Source organism: Filicampus tigris, chromosome 7 (genome assembly GCF_054856515.1).
Source record: "Filicampus tigris isolate MCC_2025a chromosome 7, RoL_Ftig_1.0, whole genome shotgun sequence".
NCBI lineage: Eukaryota > Metazoa > Chordata > Actinopteri > Syngnathiformes > Syngnathidae > Filicampus > Filicampus tigris.
The window spans coordinates 20698221-20716875 of NC_141223.1; the positions used below are offsets into that span (position 1 = coordinate 20698221).

An 18655-nucleotide genomic window follows, 5' to 3' on the forward strand; every position below is an offset into this window, starting at 1 on the left:
CTCACTGCGGCATGGAAGCGGCCGGACTCAATGCGTCTCCTTTTAGCGCCGTCCAGGACCTTTTTGGAACTGTATGTATCTTTAAGGACCTTGGAATCCTTGCCGTATTTAAAGGAGATGCGTTTAATCTGGCCGTCTCAGTCTCGTAACATGGGGAAAACGTCACTTCTCGCGTGTTCCCTCACTCAAATCTGTCCCCCAAGCAACAACAACTCAATCTAACAATACTATTGTTACAGAAAGCTCGCCGCGGCCATTGAAGCTTCACCGCGAAAATAGACGAAAAAAATGCGCTTCTGACTATGCTTAGTCCGATTATTATTTATTTTTTAAGTTTATCGTTCATGGCCTACAAAATGGCCGTCCGTCATAGCCGATAGACAGACCGGGCCGTCACATAGGCGGAATGCCCAGCTCTTCTAATTTACTACTACTTAATAAAACAAATGAAAGCCAAAATTGATAGAAATGTATGTAGACTTGTACTAATCTTTTTACTATTGTGTTAATAACCCAATTATTTGAATGAAGGGAAATAATAGATTTGAATTGAAGGATCTAAATCTATATGAATGGCTATGTGTTAGCCAACAGGTAAACCAATATGGCGAATTACACATTTACGGACATCGTATAATCAGTCAAAAGTGTTCGAGTCAGCGTGCCCTGACGTGACCATGGGACCAGCTGGAGAGGATCAGCCCTACAGATAGGACCAGCCAGGGAGGAGACCAGCCCACGTTATGTTTACATTTTGAACAAAGTATGAATGTTAGACCGTGCCCCTTTAATTCAATCGATTTGTGTGTCTTTATTTACATTGGATACCTTCTCGAAAGATAAAACGAACACGCATCGAGTTGGTAGTTGTTTTGTAAATTGCTAATTGGGCTTATGGCCCCGACACCTGCAAAACGTTCCAACAGAATGAACCACCACCATTTTAGTCAACTCCATTGTGTGTTCCTGTCTCTTTCTGACAGATGTTCTCAATGTGGTGTATATTTGTTTCACTTTTCTGCAGGACTACAAACACCTACCCCTCAACGCCCCCCCCAAAAAAGTGTCATTTTATTATGGGGACCCAGTTGGACATTTGATCCATTTTATAATCTGTGTTGCATTTTGATGAAAGTGGAAGACACTCAGGTTGCTTTTATGTTTTTTTTTTGTTTTTTTTTTAATGTGTCCCGATGTTGTGTTGCAGGGCCAGAGTGCGGACCGAATGGAGTCTCACGAGGAGGCGTTGAATATCCTGCAGCAGCCGATGGCGTTGGGCTACTTCGTGTCCACTGCAAAGGCCGGACCGCTGCCCGACTGGTTCTGGTCGGCCTGTCCTCAAGCTCAGAACCAGTGCCCTCTCTTCCTCAAGGTACAGGACATGACCTTCTTTTTTGTCTTGCCGTTATTTTATTTTTTTTTATGCTCATGATGGTGATGTGAGCGTTGTGTCCACCAGGCTTCTCTACACCTGCACGTGTCCTCTGTCCAATCAGACGAGCTGCTGCACAGTAAACACTCCCACCCCCTCGACTCCAACCACACCTCTGATGTTCTCAGGTCAGTCAGTTACACTTGTTCTGTTTATTTTTTTCTACACAGTGTAAGCTAGGAATAGCTTGCAAGGAGCGATCACCTTTATCTTAATGTGTGGTCTACTTTTCCTATGGATTATTTATCGTTGTTCTTGGTAATTTCCATTGTGAAAGGTTATCATTAACTTGCACGCGCAGTTTGTGATAGAACCAGCCTTTTTTTTTTTTTTTTTTTTACTTAAAGCGGAAGTCAACACAAACGTTTTTTTTTTTCAAAAATATGTTCCCAGCAAACCCACTAGTTGAAACACGGCACTCTGATTAATTTTGTGGAATATAGATTAAGCAGCAAAATGCACTCATTTTTAGCCATCTCTGGGCCATTTTGTCTTCTGCCGACTGAAAATGACATCACAACTGCTCACAACGACCAATCACGGCAGAGATTCAGAAATCAGGTCAGCCGTGATTGGTCGTTGTGAGCAGTTGTGATGTCATTTTCAGTCGGCAGAAGACAAAATGGCCGCCCCCAGAAATGGCTAAAAACGAGTGGATTAACTCTTATTCCACAAACACATTATTTATCAGAATGCCTTGTTTCAACTAGTGGGCTTGCATAGAACATATTCTTGAAAAAATTATGTTTGCGTTGACTTCCGCTTTAAGATTATTTTTCATCATCCTGTTTGTTTCCATTGTGCAAGGTCTAAATTGTCATTAGCTGGCACAAGGAGTGATTGCATGATAATTGAGGGCATCCCAAAAGTTACCACTAACTTCCCATACAAACTGATGACAGCGCTGAACTTCTAAATTTGGGAAAAGTAAATCTAGACGTTCGGTGTTGGAGCTCCGCATCCACTAAAGCTCGATCTTAGTGGCTGCTCAGGCGATGTACCAAATTCAGGTTGTTTAAAGGCTTCAAAGCAGAAGACTAGGATGCTCAACAACCTGAAGTCAGCTTCATAATCCTATTGAACATTTTGCATGTGTCCCTGAAATTATTGGATGAAAGGTCCTGAAGGATTTTGAAAAATAATCTAATTGTGATCCCGCATGCCAATATTGCGAGTGCAATTTTATATGCGTTTTTTTCCCAAGGTTCTCTTCCCATGTATTGTTTAACAAACAAACAATAAATGAATCTGTATTACATTAAACAATGAGATTCATTATACGTAAATGTTTGAGCCTTATAGGTTAAGTTTACAATAAAAGCCAAATGAACCATGAATTAATATGAAATAATTCAGAGTTGTAGTCTTTGAAGCATTCCCTACGACAACTTCATCAATTTCTACCCATCAAGTGTGGCGTAAACAAAAGTCAGTAAGTCATAAATCAGATGATAATGATGCAAACACATTTTTGCCTTTATCATTTCAACTTCTCTTGTTTTGTGAAACTATCTAAACGTGGACTGCCACTTAAGCACTGACCTGACACTATATCAGTAAATTAATGAATACATAAATAAAATATACATAGAGATATATAATAAACAAAGTCTACCGACCGATTGAAACCGAGTTGAGTTTTTTTTGTTTGTTGGTTTGTATTTTCCCCCAAATTGCAGCCTTTGCAATATGAAAGTTTCTCTCTACCACATTGCGGTATCGACTTTAATTTGATTAATTGTTCATCCTTAGATGTGCAGGTGTGAGTAACCAACTGTCATTTTGATTTGCGATGTTCCATACCCGTTGGGTTAGGGTGCATCGAGTGCTGGGCAGGTGAGAAAGTAAAGACCTGTTTTTTTGTTGTTTTTTTTTGTTGTTTTTTTGCGCAGATTTGTCCTGGAGCAGTACAACGCCCTCTCCTGGCTGACGTGCGACCCCGCCACTCAGGACCGCCGCTCCTGTCTGCCCGTTCACTTTGTGGTGCTGACGCAGATGTACAACTTCATCATGAACATGCTATGATGCTCACAAGTCGCCACGTGACTCGCCAGGAGCAGGAAGAAGCCTCTCGGCGCTCCCGCCAGCGTCCAAACAGATGCCAAGAATCCATTTTGGATGAACAAGAGAGGTTTCGTAAAGCGGTGTTTTTAATGACTCTAGATTGCAATCGATGAAATTTTATCCTAATGAAATGCCTGCATATATTATTTATTGTAAGTTTTTAAATGTGGAATTTTTAACTCTTAATATCTTTTATATATTACAAATCCTAGAGGGTGTGTACATCTCAGTGTAAAGGAAGTGGCTTTGGAACAAGTGGTGTACTTTTTGCTGTAGATGACTTTTAGAATCTTATTTTTTCAAATGCCTTTTTATCGCCACGCTGTAAACATGAAGTGGACGCCTGGCCCCGCCCCTCCCCGCGGCGAGCAGCCAGGAGGCATCACGTCTCGTCTCGCAGACGTGCGCTCGCCCGCCATTTGGGGCTCCAGACGCTCTTGCACACTTTAACTCAATGAGCTCTGAAGAGGAATTCAAAAGGTACATTGTCAGATGATATATTTTATATAACAGATTTAGGTAATCTTGTGTGTGTGTGTGTGTGTGTGCGTGTGCGCGCGTGTGTATATGTGTACATATAATTGTGTGCCGCTACTGATGGTGCAGCTTCTGTTTTAGGAATAAAGTGCGTCTACATGATACCTGCTCTTGAATGTATTCTTACTACAGTGTATTTTTATTATTATTATTATTTTTTTTTTTAATATCACCTAACTGAAATGGGGAAGTCAAGTCAAACATTTTCTTTACAATATGTTCCATGCGTCCACACTAGTCTAAACATGGCATTCTGATTAATATTGTGAAATATGAGTTAAGCAGCAAAATCCACCTGTTTTTACTCATCTCTATTACTGTTTACTGTCTTGGTTGGTCAGGAGTAACTCATGTTAAAGGTTGCATTGAAGTACCTTTCCAGAGCATTCTTAGAATTTCAACAACATTTCCTTCAATTACTTCTGAATTATCTCCCTGAGGTAAGAAAGGCTAGTCCCCAAGTAAAAACCAGAATCCATAGAGGCCAAATCCGTCCTCAAAGGGAAGCCCTTTCTTGTTGAGATGCAGTGAGTGTGGATGATCAAGTGAAGGAGGAGTCATCCCAAAGCTTCATCCAATCAGCGGCTTATGTCCAGCCTAACAGGATCCAATTAAAGTGCAGCCCAATTAGTGAAGGACCTTTCACAGACCAACCAGTGCCATAGACAAACACACGCGTAAGTAAATAAAGTTAAATATCACTTGGGACTGTTATTTAATTAAAGATTATCATATAAATAAATAATGTATTGGATATTTTTCGATTAATCTCATCAGAACGTTTTCTGCCGATCAATATCGGTTGCTCAATACTTACCAATAATACTGTATCTATATATTGAATATGCTATTGTTGGGCCAAAACTCTTTGGAACGTCCTTTTAGTGAGATGTGTTATGTCTGAAGTTAACTCCTTGGCCTCTAGATTGTAAATGGGATGGATCAGTGTGAGCCATCAGGAGGAGTTAATAGTCTTTGCTGCTCTTGTAACTCCTGCTAATGATTGACAGGAGACTGCACACACACACACACACACACACACACACACACACACACACACACACACACACACACACACACACACACACACACACACACACACACATACATTGTTAGTGTCACTGTGTGTGGACCTTGACTGGAGACATGAGGCGCCACACATTTGGATGCTCCACCAAGTGATGAAGCTGTGAAAGGGAAAGGGCACAAACAGCAGGTACGTCATTATTACAAAGATGCGTACATCTATTGAGTCAAAACATTGTCATATGGATCAATGCAGAGATCAATTGCGATTTTCACAATATACAGTCCCTGCGTACATGGATATAAGAAAAAGCTTTTTTTAATTATACCGTTTAATAGTTTTAAAAGATGATTGTGGAAAGTACTGTCATGTCAGCAGATTTTTTCGTTTTGTTTATAATCAAATTAGATCGGAACTGCTACATGTAGCTCCACTGTTTCCAATTTCTGAGGAAGAAAATGTGAAATCTCATGAATGACATTTTTTAATACAGATTTTTTTTCCTATTTTAAATGTTCGAGCTCACGGTGTCATCAATAGATGGGCCTACATATAAATGTATCTTGAATTTTTCTAAATAGTGAGGCTTTATAGCTGTTTAATGATGAATGTCATTATTTACATAACGTTTAGAAACCTTTTGTAGGCGTAGCCTAATTATACATTTGAGCCATAATTAAAAGAACTTAAAACATGAACATCTTAATAAATGTTTATATTTTAGCCTCAACTAAATGACATTAAATACCTTTTTATAAACAGTTATGAACATTTTGTAGGTGTAGCATTGTTTTTTGTCCCCCAGCATTACATTATGTAATAATTCACTTACATGTTGATTATTTCTGTTGTATTCATGCTGTGAGCAAACAACATGTGTCTTTGGCACGGATACTTCTCAAATGACATAAATAGATTGGTGCACACAAAGCCCGGACTGGATTAAGCACCTCTAATTAAATATTGGGGGAATCTCATTTGCATGTTGCGCACGCGCACCAGGGGTGGAGCCAGAACGTGGCTAATGGGTGGGCCTGGAAAAATCAGGGTGGGCCTGAATATTTCTCTCACTGAGCACAATCTTCCTGTCCCGACACCTCGCGTATTCAAATAAAACGACAAACTGAATGATATGAAGTTCGAATATTCCTTAGACAACCACAATTGTCATTTTTAATATTAAATAAAATAAAAAAAACCAACGAAACACTAATTCAAAAATAATCCAATAATAATTTACTAACAATTTAAAAGTAGATATTTTTTTCATGAATCCCAGTGGGTGGGCAGTCTGTCAATCTGGGTGGGCCTGTGCACACCCAGGCCCACCCATGGCTCCGCCCCTAACGCGCACTCACGCACAGACGCACACAAAAACGACTGTACATATATTTCTAAAAATGTCAAATTTTTCTTAAATTTTATTTTCTGTGGTTTTACGTAATTTACTCAATAAAATGTATTAAATTTAAACAAGTACAGCACCATCAACTTTTGCACGGCTCCGCCATTGCTGACACAGGTTCAATTCCCACTCAGTGACGGTGTGAATGTAAGCGTGGTCTTGTTCCCGGTTTGATTTGCAGGCTTCTCCCAAACGCAGACACGAACCGAGACAGGCCTTGGCCTTCCCGCCGTTCCCTCAACAAGCCTCTACTGTCCGCCATGAGGAGCCCTCGACGCACCTCGGTAGGGAAAACCACAACATACACCGCAGAATACTGTCTGCCTGCGTGTGTTGCTAGCACAAAAAAGTGCTACAATGCTCAAGTAGGTCGAAATCCACTACCAAGGCTACTGCACCTTAAAACGTGTTTTGTTTTCTCCTTAATTGTTGTGATTTGGGCTAAACAAATCAAAGTTGGCACTGACCCCCCAGGCCCCCCTCTGGTAGCTGAATGCGCGTGTTTTCCTGTGAACAATCGACCGTGTGTTTGTGGACGTTTCAGAGCGGCGTGAGATGGGGCGCGCTGCACGTGTGCATTGCATGGAGGATTTATTACAGCCAGCAGCTCGAGGTGCTTTGACTGCTTTTCTTTTTCAAATGCAAGCAACTGTTTTATATTTGGTGTCAACTTTGAGATGCCATGTAGGCCTACTAGAAAGGCCACACACCCCTGTTCAAATGCCAGTTTGTGATATAAAAAAAGATCGATAGATAGATCGATAGACTGAATTATCTATATCTATAACGTGAAAACTATCACCAATGTTTGTAAGTTTTATAAGTGAAAAACTGCAATTTTCTAGAATAATAATACGTAATAATGCAATTGATCAAATTCAAATTCCAGCAGCCTTTATTTGAGGAAACTAGTGAATACAATGTACAATTTGTGTCTGCTGTGTCCCAAAGCACAAAGCTGCCAGTCGTGACGGTCTCCAATTCAACGCTGCATCCCACCTTCCCGTCTCCACCTTCCCTCATGCAGGTGAGCGCACGTGAAAGTGCCTTTATTTTAACATACAGTCACTAAATAACAATAATCGTTGTAGTGGAATTGATGATATGTTGATGACGCAGCATGTGGTTCATTGCCTGAGATTTTTCTCATACCGTTCTGTCTAGTGCTGGCTAATACCATTGATGAGCCTCATGTTAAGGTGATTTGTTTGTATTGAATAATTAAGTACTGAATGCAGTTCTTTATGTGACATGAGTTCATGTCAGTACATCATGCATACTTTTGGTCGTCTCCTTTTTAAGTGTTCTTCTGCATCATTTTGCAACATCTATACCAAACCCCACCCCCGCCACTACCGCCACCCCCCTTTGTAGGTGGGTGGTGTTGGTGCTCAATTTTACCCAGACTAGGTGTCTATCCCAATTCATGCACAGTACTTCGTCCCTGTAGAGTCTCCTTCCGCTTTTGGACTGGTGAGACGAAGAAAACCACAGAAGAACCTCTGTCGCCCAAACGCGCCGCAGGCCGGTGCGATTGCGTATACGGGAATATGGCGGCATCATTACGCAAGGAAGAGGCAAAGTGAGAGCTACGGCTTCATCCGCGTGAAGCAGCAAGTTGCAGGACGGTGGTCACAGGCTGTGACAGCGCCACACGCTGGCGGTTCCTGGTACAACCCAGAGGTGCTACATAGAACAACTCGACACCTTCTAGGAGTAAACGACAAGATGTCGAAATGGACTCACGGTGGTTCTGGAAGCCTCTGCGGGCCGCACTTTGACCCTCACCAAGGCAGCCACCTGTACCACCCCAGCTGCCTCCACCACACACAGCCACTCTGCTCCTCCATCTTTGCAGGTCGCCTCCTGCCGCCAGCCTATCCGAGGCCACAACAGACACAACCGGAGACGTTTTTCAGTCTTTTATGAAGTGGCTGGACTACAAGTTTCATCTCATTCCAGTGTCATCCATCAAGGTCTTTTTTTTAAGGGATAGCTGGGTTATTGTAAATCAAGAGCCCAATTGTTTTCATCAATCAAATTTTTGGTAACACAACCGGAGTTTTTAATGGAGGTTTTGTATATTTTAAAAAAGCCATTGTTATTTTATTCTCTCTGTAATTTGATGGGTTTTTTTTCACTTTTGAAATAAAACCTGGTTTAGACATTTAGGAAAATATAAATCTTTTCTTTTTTAATTAAAATGTAAAAACTATTGTATTCATGTGATTAAAATTTAGATTTATAAATTTTGTTAAAAATGTTGATAAAAGGGTTAACGTGAAAATAATTGTAATCATTGACAATTGTCAAATTATCTCTTTAAATGTTTTTTTTCTTATCTCAAGGTTGCGAAGCAAAGTGAAGAAGCTCTGCCCTGATTGGCTGATGTGTTGACAATCCTCATCTGTTTATTTTATGAGAAATTTTCAGTCAGCCACTTGGCATCAGCTCATAAAACAACATAAAAAGACATGTTTGTAAATTCAAAAGCAGCAGACGCATACGTCCATTTTGAAAGAACAAATGCATTTTAAATCTAAAATGATGCAAATTCAATTCAACATTTGAAAACAATAAAATGATGTTCCACTAGAAACGATATTTCGGTGCTCTCATACTACATCCATGCCCAGTCCCCTGGCCACCATGGTGAGGGCCCGCACGGCTCCGGACGTCCCGCCAGGGTCGGCCTCCTCCTGGGCGCTCCCACTGGGCTCGTCCTCGATGTGCGGGATGGTGCTCATCACGCAGTAGACGGGCGAATTGCTGCCTCGCCGGGGGCTGGACTGATCAGACAGCTCCTCCGAGGAGGTACAAGAAGAGGAGGAAGGGGAGGAGGAGGAGGAGGGAGGCGGCGGGGAGCAGCGCCCGCTGTCGGGCACGGCGGCGGCCCTCTCGCCGCGGCTTCGCTGACTCTTGCGAAGGCCGACGACTTTCTTGTTCATGTTCTTCATGATCTCTTTGGTCACTTCCTCCGTCTCCACGCGCACCATGTTCAGCTTCAGGAAGCCGTCCACATCCTTCCTGTATCTGCAAAAGAGCCATCGTTGCTTTGGCGTTGTTACAATTGATTATCCTATCGATTAACCTATCAACTACTCGGGTGGCGCAAATATGGTTCTAATATGATTCAGTCTAGTTTCGCAGAAGAACTTTTCATGTCGACCAACTTTTGTGGTCGACTTAACCAAGTTAGTCAATGTTTTGTCCCCAACCCTAATCTTTATTACAATATGATGTATGATATGATGCAAGGTGTACCTTGCATGACTGCATCAACCTATATAGCACAATACAACAACAAAAAAAGCAGTTTTGTAATTATCTTACTCTGATGACTTGCACTGAATGGAATCAGCCAGGGACGCATAGTCCGGACAGTAGCTGCTGATAGCCAGCCTCAAGCAGATTTGGAGCAACAACAATCCGCCGAATGGAGCGAATGGGCGGATTGTTGTTGCTGCAAATCTGCTTGAGGCTGGCTATCAGCAGCTACTGTCCGGACTTTCGCTCCATTCGGCGCGTATAAAACAAGTTGACTTTTTTGCACACTATGCTAATGCTACCAATATTGCTGGCCGCCAAGTGAACAGGACGCTGTGTGGCTGCGTGTGACTTATACCTGATGCTGATTGGCTGCCGCGAGGCGAAATGGCAAAAATGTTTACTTTATACAAGCCGAATGGAACGAATGTGCGGATTTCTGGTGCTTCGCTCCACGTCCCACCCCCCCAAACGCATCATTCGCGCTGCCCCGCACGCAACCGCGCGAACTACATTGACTCCAATTCAAACGCGGCGCCAGAAATGCTCCCAACGCACTTGGTGTGAACGTAGCAATACGTAGTAGTGAGGACGGATGATAGGCTGGCGAAAACAGGTGAGCTGTGATGCAAATTCAATGTCATTTTCAGTCGACAGAAATGACAAAATGACAAAATCTTCGCCATAACTTTGACCATTCATTACTCAGTCATTCGTGTGTGCACTAAGGCAGTCGGGATTGGGGCGATCACTCTATTTTGTTGTGTCAACGGCCAGGTTTTGTGTTAGTGCACTTTTCATTCACCCCTTTCAACTCTCACACCAATGTTAGACCCCTCCTCCTTGCCATCTTGAGGAGGGGTTAGTAACACAGAAAAACGCCTTATAAAAGTGTATTTTGGTATTCTATTTGTCACTGTTGATATCTACATGGTCAATTCGGCATAGTCAAACTTGACTTCTCAAATGTTAAGAAGGCTTGCCATGCTGTTTATACGAACAAATACGGTTCCCGATGATGTCACCGACCTGAATCGCGAATGTCCCGAGGGCCACTTGAGTTCATGTTTCTTTCGCAGGTGAAGAGTGAGTGTGTAACACCAGGAGAACAGCTTGTCACAAAGGTGGCATTTATACTTGGACATTCCCCCCACCTGCACACGAAACATGACATCACTCATCTCATCGGGGTCTACAGCAAGATGACAATTCACGCCCGTCTGTGCCACCGACCTCGTGGACCCTCTTGAAATGTTGGTTCATGGTTTGGAATGTATGACAGGAATACGCGCAGCCTTCCACGGAGCAGTGGAACACCGAGCCTTCGTTGTGGACGTCCGCGTGCTTCTGGAGGTCTCGCTGGTTCTTGAACCTGATGTCAACGATACAAAAATGACCTCAAGCCATGTCTGTGTTATTCCCGGCATTAGCGCGCAGGAGGTCGCGTGTTTGCGAATGGACCTTTTATCGCAGAAGTCGCAAGGGAAAGGCCGCTCGTCGCAGTGTCGGAACCTGATGTGGATCTTCAGGGCGGCCAGCGTGGTGCACGTCATGTCGCAGAAAGGACACTTGACCTGATTCACTGCAAAACACACGCAGGACACTCAAATCGGCAATGAGCATTCATTCACCCATTCGCTCGTGTATTGACAATAGACGGAAGCCAATCAAGCTACCATGAACGTTTTTGGAATGTGGGAGGAAAGCGGAGTATCCGGAGAAAACCCACGCAGGGCGCGGGGAGAACATGCAAATTTCACACAGGAAGGCCCGAGCCTAGAATCGAACCTTCGACCTCTGCCCTGTGAGGCGGACGTGCTGACCAGTCACCACGTGCCGCCATAAATGAATCCGTTTTACAATAAACAATACCAGATTTACGAAACATAAATGTTTTGGTCTAGAGGCTTATACCAAAATAAAGGCAAATAAACCACAAATTAATAAAAAAGACAGTAGTTTATTTATCTACTTCAATTAAGTGTGGTTAACTTATTGAACACTTTGACTTGCAGTCTTTCAAGAGTTCACAACAACAACTTGACAAAATTCTACAAGTCAAGCGTGGCGCAAACATACGTCAGAAAGTCAGAAATCACATTACAACACTAATGCAAACACATCTGTGGCTTTATAGTATAAATGCAGAGGTTTATCTTTTTTTTTTTTTTTTTTAATCATACAAAATCAAGGCGTATTTATTTTTGCATGTGAAATAGCTTATTCTAATTGTACCGTATGTTTATTTGATAGACTTAGCGCGATGATGCAAGGTTCAAACTGGTTGAAAACATCGGGTAGTGCCGCCTGTCTCGATTGCTTTTGTTCGCCAACACGGGGGTTGTTGCTTCGGGCGGAGGAGGGGATCCTCCGACAGACGAAAGAAAAGTGTCAACTTCGCTAGTCAATCTGATGACCTGTGGTTATGTTATTACTTTGCTAATGCTAAATGCTATCTTGGTTGGCAGTTGAAGAGCCGTAAATAAGTCTATACACTCAGCACTATTTAACATTTTTTTGCTTGGTCTCGACAGCCATTGGAAGCTGGCGACGTTGTTCACCTTGCGCCGGTCCGGTCCCACATTGTAATGTTGGAAATACGCCGGCAGAAAAGCTCAACTTCCTATGATTCTCACAGATGGAAGCAGGAAGTCGTTCTAGTTCTGCTATGATGAAAATAGACGCCTGCTGGCGATTAGACGCGGATGAGAATAAGAATGCAAACATGAATGTCCAAGTAAATAGGAAGGAATTTAATTTCACGTTTATCTCTCGGTCCCACAATACAATACGATTTGATTTATTTAGCGCATTTCACAACAGCCAGTTAGAATGTGACTGTAAACATTGCGCGCGGGGTCAATAAGGGCTTTCCGAAGAGTGACAGTTTCGACTCTATTCCAAACGCATCTGATCTCAATGGCTGAGTACATAAGCGAGTGTAAACGCTTACCGTGCTGTCGTACGTGATCCCTCAACAGTCTCTCGCTGGAAAAGGCTTTGCCGCAGTGTTCGCACACCAGCGAGTCTACGAGAACACATTCCGGAAGATTAGAAGAGCGCAGGATCGGGCCCGGGTGCAGAAACGCAGTTTGAAACGTCCTCTCACCCACTGGCTGGGCCTGCCTGTGGAGGTGGTCGAAGAGTTTGGTTTTGCTGGAGAACATGCTGCCGCAGGTGGGACAGGCCACCAGTCTCTCTTGCGTGTGACTGCGGATGTGCTCTCTCAGGCGGTAGCGGATCTTGAAGTAGGCGTCGCAGCCTGACGGGACCGATCAAAGTAAAACGGGGACCGCGGGGCAAAGCGTTGACTTCAAAGTCCTACCTGACCAGCGGCAGAAGAGAGCCTGCTGTTGATGCGAGAGCGGCTGCTGCTCGGCACTTTCAACGTGATTGTCCACGTGGCGGTAGAACCATTCGGGATTGGCAAATGTGCTCTGTGTGAAGACAAACGTGTCAATTACTAAGTACAGTGTTCTCTTGTTGCATTTCGCTCATCGTTCGTGCCCCAGCTCACGCTTTTCTTTCTTCCTTTTTAAACAATCATTTTCTGGACAGTTTTTTTTTTTTTTTTACATAACAGTTACTTACTGTAATTCCCTTGCAGGTGGGAAAGGAGAGTCCCAGCTGCCAATGCATTTTTAACAAATGGATACATTTGTTAAAAACCAGGAGAACAGGAAAACACAACACAATAAGCACACTCATACCGCCACAGCTCACGCCCAGAATTTGTTTTTTGTGTTCAAATACAAGTACAAGGACTTTAAAAAGTGGGTTTTTATATGTTTAAGTGTCTTTTAATACGTTTAAATGGCTTTAAAGTAGGGATGTCCTGATCACACTTTTTGGGCACCCGAGTCCGTGTCTCTGGTTTTAAGAATCTGCAGATACCAAGTCCCTTGGCAATGCAATACGAAAATGCATCCAATTATTCTCATCTATAAACGACACGATTGATTTATGACCTTGTTAAATGCAACCTGTGGGGAACGATGCCATTTAGCAGGAGGCTTCTTTTCAACAGGCACGGCAGACTATTTAACGAGTCACACACACACGACGTCTCCTCCGCCGCGCATAGGTCTGAGACAGAGCGGTGGGTTTTTCTTCATAGGGACAGGTAAGCCAAAAGATTGCTCGTTAAATAAGTGCGCCATGCCTGATAAAAAGAAGCCTCCTGCTAAACGGCATCGTTATGCACAGGTGGCATGTAACAAGGTCATACGGTAAATCGATCGTGTCGTTTGTAGGTGAGAGAAGACGCGGACGTACCTAACAGGCGGAGCTGCGTGGGCCCTTCATTTTAGCCGGCACAATTCTTTAAATAACAGTCTAAATGTATTCCTTACCATTAAATCAAATGTTTAACAGAGAAATCCCTAACATTCAATTAGCATAAATGTCATGGCTAAAACAGACTCAGAGTTTCAGTACAAAAACTGACATGACAAGTTTGAAAAAATAAATTAAATAAAAAAGCACTCTCATTTTAATTTTATTTTGTTAACGATTTTTGCAATTTTAGCTATGGTTATCTATAATAACTTTGATGGGAGGGGAAAACAAAAAAAGATATAATTTTTTTAACATGGTCTTTTACATGAAAATCTGCAAATTTACATCTGTTATGGATGGGTCTGGACCATATGCCCCCCCAGCATGAATGGGGGTTGATCTGCTGTAAAGGCTGGCGATATTAAAAATGAGTCACGTACATCACAGTCCTCCCACTGGCAGATATGTTTGTCGGAGCCCTCGGGCAGCAGGTTGTGGCTGTGCACGGCCTGGGTACAGACGGGCAGGTCAGGGTGGGACTGGAGCAGCTGCGAGCCCACAAACTTGAGCTTGGCGTGGTAGTTGTGGAAGTACGCATGCGCCTCCAACTCGGCCGGACTGCCCATGGAGACGAACTCGCAATCCTTCCACAGGCAGGCGTACTCGTCTGGGAACCACAAACAACACGGTCACTGCAATACGTTACAGAGTTTGTGGATTAGGGCTGCCACAAACGATTATTTTGGTAGTCGACTAATCACCAACAGTAGTCGCGATTAGTCGACTAATCGGATCGTATGTAAATTGCGGCGTGTCGCACCAGCAAGCAGCTGCTCTTATATAACCATAATTAGTTTACAATTTGATTTATTATGTATGTACAAATTAATGAGATGATACAACATTCAACTTGGATTAAACTTTGCAGCTTGTACCAGCAGTTCTGAGATGTTCATAAATGATGGTGTATCTTAAATTGAAGTCAATATTGTGGCCTTAAAAGTTTTGGCTGCAATTGTTTAGTGCATTTTAAAATGAAACCAAAACTATACACCATGCAGAGTTGCACTAATCATATCAAACTATCTATTAATACATAAAGAAATACTTGAAAACAAATGTCACTCTTCTTTGGCACCAAGCATTTTTTTTATGTAATAGGTAGTGAAATCAGAGGAGTAAATTAGGAAAAAGCACTGTGCTAAAGAAAACTAAAATAAACACTTGTATTGGTTTTTAATTTTGTTTTAATTTAACCTTTATCCCAAACGTTTTGTTTTTCTTCACTAATATGGGTAATTTAATAGTAGTAAATTGGTCTGCACAATCAATGTTTGTACTATAATATAGTATATTGCAACAAACTTAATTGTGTTTTATTGTTATGTGATGCCAATGAGGGCTTGTGGCAAATATGCCATGTTTTGTTACTTTGAGTGAAGGCATCACTCCATTTGCAAGAGATCTTTCTGCTTTGATGTCAAACACATATGCACACAGTTTTGGTTGTTAAAAACGTGAGTTCGCTGACTAATACCTCCTTAATCCATTAGACGCTACAATATGTTAGCGTAGCAAAAAGGACATTGTGTGCTTGTACATCAAACACACACCCTAACCAGTGTGTGTGTGCTAACTACAGCTAGCTTTCGGACACGACTGAACATGTCAGAAATGAAAAAAAAAAAGCATCAGCCACAACGTGCTTCCTTTCTCGATTACCGAGGATCCCCGTCGTTCTGCCATGAAAGGAGGTTTGCATCGTAAATATTTGTTTGCGAAATGTGCTGTAACTTCAGCAGTCTGTTGCTAACACAACACATCGCTAACTAGCCATGACAACCCGCCTCACTACCCACAATGCTTCTGTGTACTGTCCCGGATGACCGCGACTGCACATGTGCGCCCTAGACGGGCAAACGGCCAGTGGGAAAAGGCGCGAAACGAGGCTGTTTCAAGAGAAAAGCAATGCGCCAATTACATAAATATATAAATTAACGACTTGTCAACGACTAATTGTTGACGATTTAGATTATCGACATCACCGTGATTAGTCGACTAATCTTGGCAACCCTAATGTGGATCACGCAATTCAAAGTAATGTGTTCTCTTGGGACTTTGACTCAAGTATCAGCAGCCTCACCCAGCTCCTCCAGGGTGTCCTTGTCCCCCAAGTACTCCCTCAGATGAGCGGACATGTGGTCGCTCAGCTCCTCCATGCCACGTCCTCTGCAACTGCATGACGCCCACTCGCACGCCACCTCAAAGTCGTCTAGCCTCTTGGTGGTCATCATGGTGCGTGCTTATGCTCTATAGGCAGAGAGGAAGACAATTTAGGCATCAAAGTACAACCAGAGAGCACTGATATTACTGTGGCGCATGTATGTAGCAGTTGAAATTGGTTAAGATCAGTGGCAAAAGCCTAAATATGATTGGATATCAAAAAAAAAAACAGCGACACACATCCCTTACATGGGACAAATATGAGAATTTACATTGTAAATGTATGTCAATGTGTCGGCAATGAAAGCCCTGCTTGCCCTGACGGCTCACCACTGGTTATGTTAAGCTAAATTGCCTAAGTACATTGTAGGCTAGAAAATGTAATTATAGGTCATCTCGATTATTAATTGTGTGTCACGTCGGGGAGTTTGGTGACAAATACACAAATATAATAGACAGCTAATATGAATTATAATTGAAAACTAATGTTTAAAAGTTGGTATTTTCATGGCCAACATCCTTGCTACCGTTCGTTAGACAATAGGTATCTGACATTTTTGTTTAGGACTTCTTATTACTACTTGCTATTTGTGAAAAATCTGGTCCACATTTTAAGTTGATATTTGTCAAATAAATGTTTCCTACAATATAAGAAATGTTTCTTACAAATATTTACTAGATACCAACCATCGAGCCAACCGTTCCCTCCTCTCGCTTGTCCACTTTTGTTTACTTCCTGATTCCTTTGGCGCCAACCCGGAACTGATCTTCTTCTTCGTGCTTTCTCTAAGTATAACATGTGAACGCCTACCGAAACAGAGCCCTCTGTCCTTAGTTTTTATTTTTGCACTGACCACATTTTTACGTAATTAATTCAAACGAAGTAGCAAAACCCTCTTATTAATATCACTACTGAATACATGACAAATAGTATTGACTCACCCATGAAGCAAATACCATTTCAAATATGAAGCAGAACTGGTGTATTTGATCTTTTTGTAAAAGTGTCCTCACTAATCATTTATTCACTGTGTCATGCTGCTAGGGTGACCATTTGTAATGATTTACATGGGGCTGTCCCGCACTTTAATGATTTTTGATGCGTCCCGCAAATTGACTCGCTGTTCCGCATGTCTGATCGGCAGGCACCAATTTTCAAACGTACGTCTAAAATCTTATATTTTATTAAACGCCTGTATGAGGAGAGCAGACAACAAACAGCGGAGGCTATTATGGGGGCGGGTCGCGGGCTGTGTGTGTGTGTGGGGGGGGGGGGGGGTTGTATGGTGTTCGGGCGGGTGTGAGCGTGCGGGACTGTGAGAGGCAGGGGTATGCTGTCAATCAAACTGCCGGGCGCACATGCAGGCAATAGTTGTTTATAAAGCCACGCCTACCAAAAAACAAGCATTTTAGCGACGCGTTCCATACATTTGTGATGAATTAATGAAAATGGAGGAAAGTAAGAAGACTGCATAGAAAATGAAATGCAGTTACAACAAGGTCTGGGAACTCAATGTCCGTGGGTGAAGCCAGAAATAGTCGGATAAAGCTTTCTGTGAACTTTGTGGCTGCTGTTGCTGTTATGGAGAAAACTGAAAGACTTGAGTTGTGATGGACATAACCTAAAGTGAGTCATCAGTGCTTTCCTTGGTTCTGGAAGTGCATAGTATTGCTATGGTGGACACGTTTGTTTACAACTGAATTGATTGTAGTTACAGTATTGTTATCTCCGGACTATCTTTGATATACTTCTTGTTTTATTTTCGTTTTATGCTGTGGCTGTTTAATTTGAAAACAATTTGAATTGCAGTAGTTGTAGTTGTAGTAGCCTGTCTTTGTTTGAATTGTCTTTGTTACTGTAGTAAATGGTTACTGCACTCCATGCTCTCAAGGTTTTATTGTTTGTGTGACTATTGTTAAAGTGCATCTACCTCAAGATATGACGAGACTGACTAATTTCAGCCTTTATTGTGAGCTCCTATTGCAAGGGCGGAGCTATGGGTGGGCACAGGCCCATCCAGATTGACAGACTGCCCGCACACAAAGAGATTCATGAAACATTATGAATTTGGAACATTATTATGAAATGATCTTTGAATTTTTTTGTTGTGTGTTTTTATTGTATTGAATATTAAGAATGGCATAATTGTGGTTGTCTAAGGAGGATCTGAACTTCATATTATTCAGTTTGTCATTTTATTTGAATATACGATGTGTCAGGATAGGAGGATTGTGCTCAGTAAGAGAAATATTCAGGCCCACCGTGATTTTTCCAGGCCCACCCATTAGCCACGTTCTGGCTCCGCCCCTGTCTTATTGATATTAATGTCTCAGAGATTTACCTTTTTACTAGCAGTTTGTGATGTATTTTTGTAACTGCAGATAATTTCAACTGCAATTTTTTGTTCTGTGTTTTTATTTG

General features: G+C 42.3%; 3 protein-coding genes across 7 annotated transcripts in view; 2 read left to right on the forward strand and 1 right to left on the reverse strand.

The window, feature by feature from the left end:
- LOC147145119 (mediator of RNA polymerase II transcription subunit 13-like) overlaps nucleotides 1-4137 on the forward strand; it is a 41889-nt gene extending 37752 nt beyond the window's left edge. For both annotated transcript variants that reach the window (XM_086035651.1, XM_086035650.1), the window contains exons 28-30: nucleotides 1208-1372; nucleotides 1460-1560; nucleotides 3325-4137. In XM_086035651.1, the coding sequence (XP_085891777.1) occupies nucleotides 1208-1372; nucleotides 1460-1560; nucleotides 3325-3457 (399 nt within the window). In that variant the 3' untranslated portion in view covers nucleotides 3458-4137. The remainder of the gene's footprint in view (nucleotides 1-1207; nucleotides 1373-1459; nucleotides 1561-3324) is intronic.
- Nucleotides 4138-4974: 837 nt separating this feature from the next.
- Nucleotides 4975-9024, forward strand: LOC147145120 (uncharacterized). Of its 3 annotated transcripts, none has more exons than XM_086036881.1 (5): nucleotides 4975-5249; nucleotides 6647-6749; nucleotides 7010-7078; nucleotides 7417-7492; nucleotides 7916-9024. In XM_086036881.1, the coding sequence occupies exons 2-5, from the start codon at nucleotides 6726-6728 to the stop codon at nucleotides 8392-8394; spliced, it is 648 nt and encodes a 215-aa protein (XP_085893007.1). In that variant the 5' UTR covers nucleotides 4975-5249; nucleotides 6647-6725; the 3' UTR covers nucleotides 8395-9024. The 3 variants fall into 3 exon arrangements, with proteins under 3 accessions (XP_085893007.1, XP_085893008.1, XP_085893009.1); XM_086036882.1 differs by lacking the exon at nucleotides 4975-5249 and adding an exon at nucleotides 6438-6582 and having other exon boundaries at nucleotides 6664-6749; XM_086036883.1 differs by lacking the exon at nucleotides 4975-5249 and having other exon boundaries at nucleotides 6597-6749; nucleotides 8324-9024.
- LOC147145121 (histone H4 transcription factor) lies at nucleotides 8855-17034 on the reverse strand. 2 transcript variants are annotated; one of them, XM_086036879.1, is made up of 10 exons: nucleotides 16921-17034; nucleotides 16154-16320; nucleotides 14451-14677; nucleotides 13058-13169; nucleotides 12842-12994; nucleotides 12686-12760; nucleotides 11194-11314; nucleotides 10966-11104; nucleotides 10762-10886; nucleotides 8855-9498 (listed from the first exon to the last, which is right to left on the reverse strand). In XM_086036879.1, exons 2-10 carry the CDS (start codon nucleotides 16302-16304, stop codon nucleotides 9081-9083), a joined length of 1521 nt encoding a protein of 506 aa, XP_085893005.1. In that variant the 5' UTR covers nucleotides 16305-16320; nucleotides 16921-17034; the 3' UTR covers nucleotides 8855-9080. The 2 variants fall into 2 exon arrangements, with proteins under 2 accessions (XP_085893005.1, XP_085893006.1); XM_086036880.1 differs by having other exon boundaries at nucleotides 16154-16312; nucleotides 16921-17019.
- Nucleotides 17035-18655: the final 1621 nt, after the last annotated feature.